General features: G+C 44.3%; 1 protein-coding gene across 3 annotated transcripts in view; it reads left to right on the forward strand.

Moving 5' to 3' along the window:
* Positions 1-13,561, forward strand: part of RNF17 (ring finger protein 17) — a 220,853-nt gene that overhangs the window by 202,608 nt on the left and 4,684 nt on the right. For all 3 annotated transcript variants that reach the window (XM_038411672.2, XM_038411698.2, XM_043504233.1), the window contains one exon: positions 2,449-2,608. In XM_038411672.2, coding sequence (XP_038267600.1) covers positions 2,449-2,608 — 160 coding nt within the window. The remainder of the gene's footprint in view (positions 1-2,448; positions 2,609-13,561) is intronic.

Raw genomic sequence — 13,561 nt, forward strand, 5'->3', positions numbered from 1 at the left:
AAATATAGATCAAATAATAATCCTACATAGCATCATAGAACTTGTGATCTAATGGCAGAAGTTAGAGGACCTTGACTTTGCAGATGACATCAACTTGCTATCCCATTCTCATAGAGACATGAACTCCAAAACAAATGATTTACAGGCCTATCCACAAGTAGTAGGATTGAAAATCAACAGTGTAAAAACTTAAAATCGTTAGAATCAACACACAACAAGAAACCTCAGTTGCATTTTCTGGGGCCGACCTAGATGAAATCCGATCACATACCTTGTCAGCATTTTAAGTACAACAGATGGAACAGAGGAAGACATTAAAACCAGAATAGTGAAAGCAAGATGTACTTTTGTAATTCTACAGTCCATCTGGAGAAACAGAAATCTTACCCTCCAACTAAACTTCAAATATTTAACCATTGTAAATCAATCTTGCTACATGGTGCTGAAGCTTGCAGACTTATGAAAAACTTTACTATCTAAACTCTGTCTTCATCAACAGCTGCCTTAGACAAATCCTCAATATTAGATGGGCAGAAAAAATCACAAACAACAAACTCTGAAGGAGGATGAAACAGAAACCAGTAAGACTGGAAATTACAGAACGAAAATGGAGATGGCTAGGACATTCATGGAGGGAAAGACCCAATAACGTAACAAGATAGGCATTGAACTGGAACCCCCAGGGCAGGAGGCAGTGAGTTAGAACCACAACAGAAGCAGAATTGAAACCTATCTGAATAAAGTGGAAAGAAGCAAAGACTGCCACAGGAGACTAGCAAAGATGGAAGGCAGTGGTGAAAGCCCTATGTTCCACATGAAATACATGAAAGAGAAGAAAGAAACTTGCACTCACAGATGTTCCCTCAGAAATGTATTTGGACCATGGGATCTCTGGTTGTTGTGGGTTTTTTTTTTTAAACTGGTCTGATTTTTTTTTTATTATTATTCATTTGATGTAATAGACAATAAGTAATTGGATTTGATCACTGTGGCAGCATACTGATTTCCTCCCCTGTATTTTCCTTCTTATATTGAAGTGGTGAAACATTCTTATGCCACAATGTTCTGTTTTGTGGGCTTTTAGTATATTACCATTTTTCTTTTGTTGGCCTCCTATTCAGCATTGTTCTTTCTCTCAGTCCACACAGCTGCTCCTGATACTGCCCCTTCTGGACAAGGGCCTAAACTTATGCCCATTGTAATCAAATGAAAGACTCCCACATACTTCAGTGAGTTTTGGATCAGACGCCAAACCACATACCAGTGAGAAGCTGGTTCAGTCATAAAATCTTAAGGAGAGATTGGTTTACACTGAGCTATTAAAATTATGTTGCTTGGTAAATCTATCAATGGCTCTGTTACTCTCTTTAATGACTCTTTTTGTATACTGCTCTAGCTTTCTACATGAAACCATGGAAATTTCTTGGTAGAGCTAATGGTGTTAAAATATAAGACTGAATTTAGAACATGATGTTCAGGTGCTTAAATACCTTAGTGATGGGCTTCCAGTTTAAGAATTAAAATAGAATATATGTTCTTAATTTAATTATCTAACAAATGCTTTTGGTTCCTTGTCCATGAATAAGCTGAACTTCTATATGCTTTTAATCAAGATAAATATTTCATTTTAAAGCCACTGCTAGAAACTCTGCTCGTATTCCTCTAATTTTGGGCAGCAGTTGTGTATATGCAACGTCAGCATGAAATGCATTACCATGATTAGAAAAGTAACAGTACGTTGTAATTAGAATCTTTCTTAATCAAGGGTGGATGGTAATGGTGAGTTCTTGTTCAATTCTGGCCCCTGTCTATATTCTACCACATGGGTATGCATGCACTCCATACACCTGCGACTGGAGATTTGATGTGGACTATAGCTTCATATATTAATGAAAGTTTAGCTCTACCTATTACAATTATTTGCTTATTTATACTGATGCACACATTTATACTAATTGGCCATATTAAAAATAAAATTTAGATGAAATAGAATGTTTTCATGCTTTGCAAGCGAGATCAACCATTTTAGAAGTTTTTTTCCATGAATTTCAGATTGAATCTGTGTAAATTTTAATTTTCCATAGTGGCAACTCCAAAGGAGTGGGAGGGAATCCTGAATTAGACCAAGCCTCTGTGGAAGTCTTACACCTGCACACTTTCATATATGCAGGGCTTGTGTTACCATGGTTACAAGGTGTGGTATTAATAAATAGTAACTGGTTGCCTTGAACTAAACCCTGAGTAGTAAAATGTAAAACTAATCTTAAAGTGTGGAGGAAAGAAGAATTAGGGGGGAGGGGCCGTGTTTCTTAGTGACATATCTTTCCAAGATAAAAACCATTATCCTCTTAATATCCCTTGATCACTTATTACACCTGGCAGTTAATTCTGATGTGTCTGTGAAAGCTGTAATCTTTGTCTTTTATAAAACTCTTCTGCCTTTTTTAGATGTACATTTGCCTTGAATCAGCAGAGGGCCTTAACCAGCAGAGTGACACAGAAGATAGTGGTGTCAGCTGGGATTTGGAATCTGAGAGTCTAGATCAAGTCCTGAAGCATTGTAATCAGAATGTGGAGTCTCTTCCTTTTCTAACAGATTTTAGAACAGGTATTTTTGCAAATTTGTTTTCCCTGTTATACCTTACAGAAGTACAAACATATTGAGTAAATACTTTTATTTTATATGTGTCTATATTTTTAAATAAAACTTAAAACTATAAATTCTTTTGGGAGTGTCAGAGTCACAAGAGACAATAGTGGTGGTTCTTAGAGTGTTCATATCAACTCCATATTAGGTGTGTGCGCTCCCATGTGCACAGTTGCCAGAGATCTTTCCCTTAGTGGTATCCATAGGGCCATCCCTAGCGCCCCCTGGAGTCCTGTTCTCATGCACCAGTATAAGGGGCACTGCTGCCCCAGACCCCCTCAGTTCCTTCTTATCATCCATGACAAGTTGCTGGAATGACTTCTCTTTTGCACTTGCAAGTTCTCCTAGTGGTTTTTGAACTCTGTTATTCTTGTATATAGTTAGGACTTAGTTGTTAGCAGTTAAGTTGGAGTAGATAGTGGTCCCAGGGATGCAGGATGTTGTCCCAGGGACAGGACATGCCCTGGTCCCCGTGTTTCAAACCGTGTGCCACCTGCCATAAGCCCATGCCAGTGAGCGACCAGCATGTGAGCTGCTTAAAGTGCCTCAGAGAAGCCCACATTAAAGACAGGTGCATGATCTGCAGGAGCTTCAGGCCACACACACAAAAGGACGGGGACATTCATCTGAAGGTCCTGCTAATGGAAGCAGTGCTCAGACTGGCCTTGGAGCTGTCCCACTCTGATTCAGCGCTGAGCACTTCGGCCTCAGTATGGAGTGCTCCCCCAGCATCATGGTCTGCTTGGCACCATTCACCATCTTCAGTGCTGAGGAAGCGGCACAAGAAACTCTGCACTGAAAGATGGCACTCCCCTGTGTCAAAAAAGGATAAGAGGTGAGTGCTGACAAGGTGAGACCCCCTACTGGGCCACTTGTCCTCCCCAGAGCTGCGGTTGATGGCAGTTGAGCCCAGTCAGGGAACTACCACTGACTCCTGGGAGCAGTTGAGGCACCCTATGCTTGAGATCCCCCTTGACACCGGAGGCATTTCAGGCAGCAGAGGACCTGATGGCCCTCCCAGTACTGCAGAGACTATGAGACCACTCTTCATTGAAGACTTCTCCCTCCAGAGGGAAACCCCCCATGGGTCGGCTGCAGTGGTTGTCAAACCAACACCGGCATCCCGGCACCGGTCTCCAGCTCCGCGGCATAGGTCACCAGCTTCATGACACCTGTCCCCAACTCATTGGCATCAGTCACTGGAAGCATGGCACTGGTCTCCATCCCCCCAGCACCATTCCCCAACTCCACATCATATCCAGCAGATAGGAATGGAAACAGCTCCGCCATGGTCTCCAAGGGAGGAATACTCATCGAAGAGGAAGAGGAATCCATCCCCCCACCAAGGAGACCCCACTCTTCTTATGCACTGGACTTTGGTGGTGTTCCTGCTGTGGGCACTTGGCCACCGGGGCAGGGGCCAGTACACTGGCAACATTGGAACCTTTGGGGGGGTTCCTTCCAGTGTCAGGCCCCCACTCCCATCTGTCATCCACAGCCACATCTGAGAACTGAGTCTCGGCAACACCCCAGCTAATACAGGACCCCGACTTGGACTCCAAACCCGGTACCGAGACCCCAGCAGCGGCTTAAGTGGAAGTGACCCCAGTAGTCGAGGACTTTCCAGCTCCTCCTGTGGTGTTGGCATCTTCCTCGTCCCCAGATTAGGCAGTTGTGGGTTCCACCCACTGCCACTGGATGACTTCCAGACTCACTAAGATCTCCTTAAATGGGTTGCCATGAATTTGGGGCTAGAGGCAGAGGAACTGAAGGAGCCCATGGACAGACTCTTTGATATTTTTAGCTGCAACAGCCCCCTCTAAGGTTGCACTACCAGTCTATGATGGGGGGCTAAAACTGGTTAAAGCACTGTGACAGACCCTGTCTTCTCTGCCCCAACTTCGAAAAGGGCAGAGAAGAAATAAGTCCTGGCTAAGGGGTATGAATACATGTATTTGCGCGCTCCCCCTGGGTCCCTGGTGGTTTCCATTGCAAATGAGTGGGACAGACAGGGTCAGGCAAGTGTCATGTCTAAAAATAAGGATGCGGAGAGACTTGACTTGTTCGGCAGAAAGGTATATTCAACAGCTAGCCTACACCTCCAGATCTCCAACCAGTGGGCACTGCTGGAAAGATACAGTTATAACATTTGGGACTCTATGGCCAAGTTCAAAGACTCTCTGCCTCAGGAGTCAAGGTAAAAATTCCTGGTCATTCTGGAGGCAGGCAAGGCGGTAGCCAGGGCTTCTTTTTAGTCTGTCTTGGATGTGGCTGACTCAGTGACCAGGTTGATGGTCTTGGAAGTGTCCATGTGGTGCAGCTTGTGGTTGTAGTCTTTGGGCCTTTCTCACGAGATGCAGCAGTTGGTCCAAGATCTCCCTTTCAAGGGCAATGCATTGTTCTTGGAGCAGATGGACACCAAGCTGCACAGCCTGAAGGACTCAAGGGCCATGCTGCGGTCTCCAGACCTTTACACGCCCCAAGCCTCCAGAGGGCACTTCTGGCCGCAGCCGTATCCAATTTTTTTGGGGCCTTTTAGACATGAGCCCTACAAGAAAAAAGGGAAGGGTTATAAGCGCAGACCTTGGCCTGCCAGTCAGGCTTGGGCCAAATACCTGGCTGGCCCGAGACAGGCCTTTTGAGAGTGCAACCAAGGACGGCATACTGGATTTAATCCAGGATCCACCATCCCCCTTTTGTTTTTGGACCATTTATTTCCATTCTATACTGTGTGTCCCAAATAACTTCAGACCACTGGGTGCTTTCCACCATGACAGTTGGGTACACCCTGCAGTTTTTATCCATTCCTCCCTCCCAACCCACATACCTGTCCCTATTCTGGGACCCTTCTCACGAGCATCTCCTCATCCAGGAGGTAGAAACCCTCCTACGTGTTGGGGGCATAGAGGAAGTTGCTTAAGACTTGGGGGGGAAAAGGGTTCTACTCCTGATATTTCCTAATCGTAAAGGCCAAAGGGGCTTCAGGCCTCCTAGACATGTATTGCCTCCACAAATATCTCAAGAAGTTCAAATTCTGCATGGTCTCCCTGGCATCCACCTTTCCCTCCCTGGATACAGGAGACTGGTACTCAAACTAAAGGATGTTTATTTCCACATCTCCATCTTCCATGGTTACTGGCGATCCCTGTGATTCATGGTGGGCGAGTGCCATTACCAATTCACCACATTCTGTTTCAGACTGGCATCAGTCCCAAGGGTTTTCATGAAGTGTATGGCAGTAGTTTCACCTTACCTAAGACATCGAGGTGTACATATTTACCCCTATCTCAACAACTGGTTAGTCAAGGATCATTCATGAGCTCAGGTTCAACACAGTGTGAGCAAAGTATGGACCACCTGTCAAGAGCTGGACCTGCTGATAAATTAGCAGAAATCCACTCTGATTCCAATTCAGAGGATAGAGTTTATAGGAATAGTGCTCGACTCTATTCAGGCCAGAGCCTACCTGCCAGAAACCCAGTTCTGATGTCGGAGCTAATTGCCCCTGTCAGATCCCACCCACTCATGACTGCTCTGGTATGCCTCAGGCTGCTCAGTCATATGTCAGTATGCACTTACGTATTGCAGTACACACAGTTGCACCCCAGACCTCTTCAGATGTGGATGGTGTTAGTCTACTCCCCCAGAAGGCACCATTTGGACTTAGTTATTACAATCCCTTTGGCCATTTTAGCATCATTAACTTGGTGGTCAGATCCACAGGCAATAATGACCGGGGTTCCCTTTGCCACCCTGTGCCCATTGGTGACATGAATCTCAGATGGGTTAGACCTGGGGTGAGGAGCCCACTTTGCAGTCACAGTACCCAAGGCCTCTAGTCACAGGGAGAACTCTCCCTGCACATAAATGTCAGGAAACTCAGGGCAATTCGCTTGGCCTGCCGGGTGTTCCTTCTCTACCTGTCGGGCAAGGTAGTGCAGGTCCTGACAGACAATACAGACGTGATGTTTTATGTCAACGAGAATGGGGGAGCTTACTCCTCGGCCCTATGCCAGGAGGCTCTTCAATTGTGGGACTTCTGCATGCAACACGTTCATCTCAAGGCATTGCACTTTCCAGGGGACCGGAATACACTGGCAGATCACCTTAGCAGGTTCTTTTTTTCTCACCACGAGTGGTCCTTCCACCCGAAGGTAATCAGCTCTGCTCAATGCATGGGCTTGGCAGAGTTATCTGTCAGACATCTTCCTACGGCCGTGGTCAAGGGATCTGGTGTGTGCCTTTCCATATATACCATTGATACACAGGTCCTCTTGAAAATCAAGAGGGACAAGGCAAAGGTAATCTTGATTGCCCTGGCATGGCCATGCCAGCACTGGTTCAGCATGCTCCTGGATCTTTCTGTAGTAGCTTCACTAGAGCTCGTCATGTGTCCGGATTTGATCTTACAGAACCAAGGCCAGCTACTCCACCCAAACCTCTTGTCCCTGCATCTGGCAGCTGTGTGGCTGAACCAGGAGTAGCAAGCCTGCTCAGAGCATTTCCTCTATCAGAGCGATCTACTTTGCCAAGTGGAAGCGCTTCACTTCTTGGGCCTGGCGAATCAGCTGAGCAGAGATGTAATGGAACTGCGTGAGTGGTCATTAAACAAATCCACTGTAGACAAGATCTTTACCCTGTGGGGTTAAGATTTGCTCACAACAATACAAAATGCAAAATGTCATCTGTTCTTTTCAAGAGCCAGAGAAAGTCTATCCATATCAGACACCTTTCTCCTCATTAGGGTAGAAGTTCTGCTCTGTGCCTTCCTTTTCACCAGAGGGGGATAAAGATAAGAAAAGTCAGACCCAAAATCATTTTTATTGTCCCAGTATGGGCCAATACAGAAGTGGTTGTAACCTTTCTGACTTAAACTCTTCCCTCCTGTTGAGCTAATGTCTACCCAGGCCCTCTATCATGCAGACCTCACTGCATGAACTATAAGACTGTACTGGACCTTGAGAAACCTTGTCCATTACAAGTGCAGTAAATATTGATTAAGTAGAAAACAATCAACTAGAAGGTACTATCATCTCAAATGGACCAGATTTGTGAAGCGGGTGAGTGAGAAACTTACAAATCCACCCTTAGCACTAGTTCAGTCTATTCTTGAATATGTACTTGAGGTAAAGCTTTCATGACTTTCCCTCTCCTCCTTTGAAAGTTCATGTAGTAGCTGTCCACCATGCATTGATAGATAATAAATCAGTCTTTACACATGATACAATAAACAAATTAACAAAGGGACTTGCTGAAATGTAGCCACCAATAAAGAATCCAGTACTGTCATGAGATCTCAATTTAGTTCTTACTCAGATTATGAAGCCTGCCTTTGAGCCTATAGCAGTGTTCTCTGTTCCAGCTATCTATCAGAATAGCTTTCATTGTAGCATAACATTGGCTAGATGAATGAACTGCATGCCCTTGAGGCTGATCTTCCATTCATTGTCTTTCACAAAAATAAGGTGATATTTTGCCCTAACCCTAGTTTCTTTCTCATGTGGTATCTAACTTTCACCTTAATCAAACAAACTGCCAATATTTTTCCCTAGGTCTCATGCTTATGTAGGTGAGTTAAAGCTACATACTTTGGATGCTAAAAGAGCTCTGGCTTACTATCTTAATAGAGCCAAGGAATTTAGGATTTCTAGTCTCCTTGTTTCATATGTAGACAACCATAAGAGACTCACTATTTCTTCTTAGACATTATCTAGATGGGCTGGATAGTGCATAGAGAAAAGCTGTAAACTAGCATCTGTTCTACTCTTGCGGGAGTATGCCTTAGACATATTCAAGTTGTAGAGAGATCTGTAGGGCTGCTACTTGGAATTCTATATGTATTTACAAAACACTACTCCCTAGATCTAGCATCTAGGTTGGATGCTAAGTTTGGTAGTGTTGCCTGATATATTGATTATGTTACTGATTTAATTTCTGCAATTAGCACGCTGAAATTTGATAGATTCCTGTCCAAAGATTAGGCCAGTATTATCAAAATTACTGTTCAGTTTGGAGCTCTGATGTGCATGGTTGTATCATTCACACTTAGGAAATCGCACTATATTTATAATAGTTTTATTAATATAGTTAGCAAATTCATAAACACTCTAGCCCCACAGAGTAGGTAGAGATTATACAGTAAGAGCTGAGCATCCATATCCTTCCACCATCCCTTGCAAAACAACCTGAAATTTGAGGATGCATCAGGGTATGTATTTCCAGTAGAGATAAACAAGTGGTGTTATGGCCTGTTTATGGCCACTGGTGAAACCTCAACTGGAATACTGTGCACACTTCTGATCTCCCATGTTCAAGAGAGATGAATTCAAACTGGAAGAGGTGCAGAGAAGGGGTACTGGAATGAGCAGAGGAATGGAAAACTTACCAAGGATCTTGGCTTGATTTAGCCTAACCAAACGAAAGCTGAGTGGAGATGCGCTTATTCTCTACAAGTACATTATAGGGATAAATACCAGGGAGGGAGAAGGAGTTATTTAAGTTCATTGCCAATGTGGACACAACAAATGGATATAAACTGGTCATCATCAAGTTTAGGCTTGAAATTAGATGGTGATTAGAAGGTTTCTGACCACCAGAGGAACAAAGTTTGAGAATAGCCTCCCAAGGGGAGCAGTGGGGGCAAAAACTAAATTTGTTCCAAGACTGAGATTGATCATTTTATGGAGGGGATGGTATGATGAGATTGCCTACAATGGCATGTGGCCCATCTGTGACTGCTAGTAGCAAAAGTCCCCAGTGGCCAGAGCTGGGGTACCAGATGGGCAGGGCTCTGAATTGTTACAGAGAATGCTTTTCCAGGTGTTTGGCTGGCGGGTCTTGCAGACATGCTCAGAGTTCACCTGATCACACTATTTGGGGTCAAGAAGGAATTTTTCCCCAGGTCAGATTGGCAGAGACCATGGGGGGGGGTTGCCTTCTACAGCATGGTGCACAGGTCAGTTGCTGTTTTAAACTAGAATAAATGGTGGATTCTCTGTAACTGGAAGTATTTAAATTGTGATTTGAGGATTTTGGTAACCCAGCCACAGGTTATGGGTCTATTACAGGAGGGGGTAAGTGAGGTTCTGTGGCCTGTGATATGACTAGATCAGTGGTTTTCAAACTTTTTTGGCTCAGGACCCATTTGTAACTGTTTATGGCCTGTTGCGACCCAGTAAATAGTCTGGGGTGGAGTCCCTGGGGTGGTTTTGTTTGGGTCCTGCCTCCCGGTGGGTGGGTGGGGGAGTGTGTCCTGCCCAGCACTCACCCCACAGTGGCAGCTCCTGCAGCTCCTGTGCGTGGAATTGGCTGGTCTTGGCTCTCAACCTCTGGGGTTGCAGTGCTGCAGGTTTGCCCTCCCCCTGACTGGACTGAATTTGTGTGAGTGGCGTTTGTAGCTCATGGAGTTGCAGTGCCACTCATTCAAATTTGGCCTAACCGGACTCCCGTCGTCATGATGACTGGGCCAAACCTGAGTGGTACTGGGACCCCAGAGATTGCAGTGCCTGGAGCCAGGGAGGTGAGCCCAGCCAGCCCTCTGAGCCAGAAGTCACAGGAGCTGCTGTGTGACCTTTTGAAACATTCTGGTGACCCAATTTTGTGCCCTGACTAGGGTGACAAGATGTCCCGATTTTATAGGAACAGTCCTGATATTCAGGGCTTCGTCTTATACAGGCCCTATTACCCTCCATCCCCGTCCCTATTTTTCAAACTTGCTATCTGGTCATGGCCCTGACCCATGGGTTGAGAAACCCTGGACTAGATAATCATGATAGTTTCTTCCGGCCTCAAAGTCTGAGTTATCTTACTCATCGCCATCATCAATGGTCGTCATCTGGGCATCTCCCAAGGACTTCATCTCTGCCTCCGAAAGCACACAGGCTGGGATACAACTTTTATAATGTATGACGCTGTGGCCACTATGCCTAATGCATGTTCAGTAGGGGGTTCTCCCCTTATTAGTATTTCCTCACCCTACTAATGTTGGGAAGCCCTTCTCCCATAGGTTATTCATCCTTTTACCTCAAGCGTATTAGATCTGTTGACTTCCAAACTAAAAATATTCCAAGCGTAATTACCTACCAGTTTAGTCTTTATGGCAGTCTATGTTGTGATATCTTATGATCTTCTAGGATCACTCTTGGTTATACTTATGCTAAGGCTTTTTGGGACTTATGCCTTAATTAGTTTAGCTAAGATTTTTTTTACAGGCCTTGAGGCTTGTAGGCTCATTGCATTATTGCCTTAACTCAGTGGTTATCAAACTTGGGGCACACAAGAATGTATCAAGGGAGGCACGAGCTGTGTGCTTTTTAAGAGCTTTGACTGTCAGCCCTGGGCGGCTTGGACTCATGCAAAAGGGCTGTGCACACCTGGGAGTCAGGAAATGGGCTAAAGGGGACAGCAGGAGAATACAACACAGAGCGGTCTTTTGCCTCATATTCTTGAGTTCTACAACCAAAAGTTCCTTTACTGTGCTCTCCTCTACTCCCTCACCATACACAATTCACAGTGGTTGTCCTTGGTCAGTGAGGACCCAAGGTTCAGAGCTGCATCTGTGTGAATTTACCTCCCACCAAGGGAAGAAGGCTCCTTGCTCTGGCTGGCCACCCCACCAACCGCGGTTCCTCTCTGCTGGTTGCCCTGCCAGCCAACTGTTTGCCACTTTCACCAGCCACCTATCAATTACCTTCTGCTGCCACCTGCCTCTCTGCTGTGACATCTATAGGTCAGTCTCTTAGTGATTTTTAACTCTCAGCAAGCTGGGCAGAAACTGCCCCACCACAAATGATTTCAGCTCTTACTGAGTACTTGAAATAACAAAAGGCTCCTAATGACACCTATTTAGCTCTGCCTTTGAACAGTGGAGAGGAACTGGTTAAATCAGATCAGGGAGCCTTAGAGAAAGTCCACACCTCCTGGCTGGGACACCTGTCCTCACTCCTCTTACTTTCACAGGAGTCTGGCATTCGAGCTCCTGGCTTAACGAGGTCCTTTTAGCTGAGGGTGACCTCCTCATTTGGGACAAGTTAAATACAGTTCTGCTTCATACAATAAAGACAACAGTATTGATAACATTTCACTACCCCTGCATTCAGTACTCAAGTGATTTGTAACCCAACACCAGCCAAAGTTGATCATTTTGAGCAACACCACTCTATCTGCTGGATATCTTGGCAGAGTAGGTGTGTTCATGTAAATATAGTTTGCTTCTGAAGTTTCTCCCCCTTCCCAACTAGCTGTCAAAGGAGAGTTCATTCAGACCTGACTTACACTTACACTTAATGTGGCTTTTTCCCCAGGTAAATTTTAAAACATTATAAGCAGCGTGCGTACAGTGAGAAACAGCTTACATGAGAAATTAATCATTTTGTGACAAAGGGAGAAAAGTGTACAACACAAGCCAATGTGAGGGCAGCAGCGGCAGTTCCAGCAAAACACAGAAGCCAAAAATATTACAAAACTTATTTCAACCAGGCTTTACATGGAGCAGGTCCAGCGATGCACCAAGGCCTCAGTGTCTTGTACGTGGCAAAGTACTGTCAAACAACAGTATGCAGCCATGGAAGTTACACTGACATCTTTGTTGTCATATCTGGCTGAGATATTCAAGTGACTGAATTCTCTGAATGTGTCACTTCAGGCACAAGATGCAAATGTTTTAATTGGTAATGTTAAAATATCAGCATTCATTAACAAACTTGAACTGTGGTCTTCATATGTACAGCAGGGATCTGTTTCCATATTTTCAACATGGAGGATATTGTGCAACAGTGCGGTGATTTGTCAATTGACAGTATCCAAGATGTAATTGTTTAGCACTTAAGAGATCTGTAGGAGCAGTTTCGTGAATACTTTCCTAAAGTGGGCAAAGACAAATGTAATCAATAGATCAGGAACCCATTCAACTTTAAGCCAAACCCCACAAATAGAAGAGGAAAGCATTATCAACCTGTCGAGCAACAAGGAACTGCAGCACAGATTTTCACAAATGAAAAGCTTTTGGTTATCAGTGGAATCTGAATTTTATGAGTTAACACACCAGTCTCTTAAAGGACTCATTCCTTTTTCATCCCCCTACCTGTGTGAGTCAGGCTTCTCAGCATTAACCACAATCATAACAAAAACAACAAGGAGTCCGGTGGCACCTTAAAGACTAACATTTATTTGAGCATAAGCTTTTATGGGTAAAAACCTCACTTCTTCAAATGCATGGGGTGAAAGTTACAGATGCAGACATAGTGAGGTTTTTACCCACGAAAGCTTATGCTCAAATCTGTTAGTCTTTAAGGTGCCACCGGACTCGTTGTTTTTGTGGATACAGACTAACACGGCTACCCCCGATACTTGAAATCATAACAAAGAATTGCTCCCAGCTTTCTACTGAAGATCACTTACATCTCTTCTTTTCTACACTCCCAACCCCGAATTCCACTACTTTTTGTATGGTGAGGAAACCAACATTCTCCTCCCCCTGAAAAGATAGGACTGATGGATATTATACTGAATTAACATATCATTGTTTGGTGTCCTGTTCCCTAAAATGTTTGAAGTTTTATTTTAGTTGCGTCCATTTATATTTTAAAATTCACACTTCTGAAATGCATATTGATCTATAATTGATCAAATCCCTTCTATCCTTTTATTCATTTTTTGCAACACACAGGGTTTTCAGTTTGTTATATTGTTTTAGTAAACTGTGGGGAGGCACAGTTATTTTTTGTCATAGTGAGCCTCCCTAAGCTATGAAAAGTTTGATAACTCCTGCCTTAACATATAACTGTGCCTCACCTAGCAAATACCTGTACCTGTAGGCTACGGTTGGGCAGTGCCTATTCAATGCCTATTCAGTTAGGACTTTTGAGTCCCAACTTTCCTTTGAGGTACTGCTTGTCAGACTATCCCATAAGCAGG

Source organism: Dermochelys coriacea, chromosome 1, assembly GCF_009764565.3.
Source record: "Dermochelys coriacea isolate rDerCor1 chromosome 1, rDerCor1.pri.v4, whole genome shotgun sequence".
Lineage (NCBI taxonomy): Eukaryota > Metazoa > Chordata > Testudines > Dermochelyidae > Dermochelys > Dermochelys coriacea.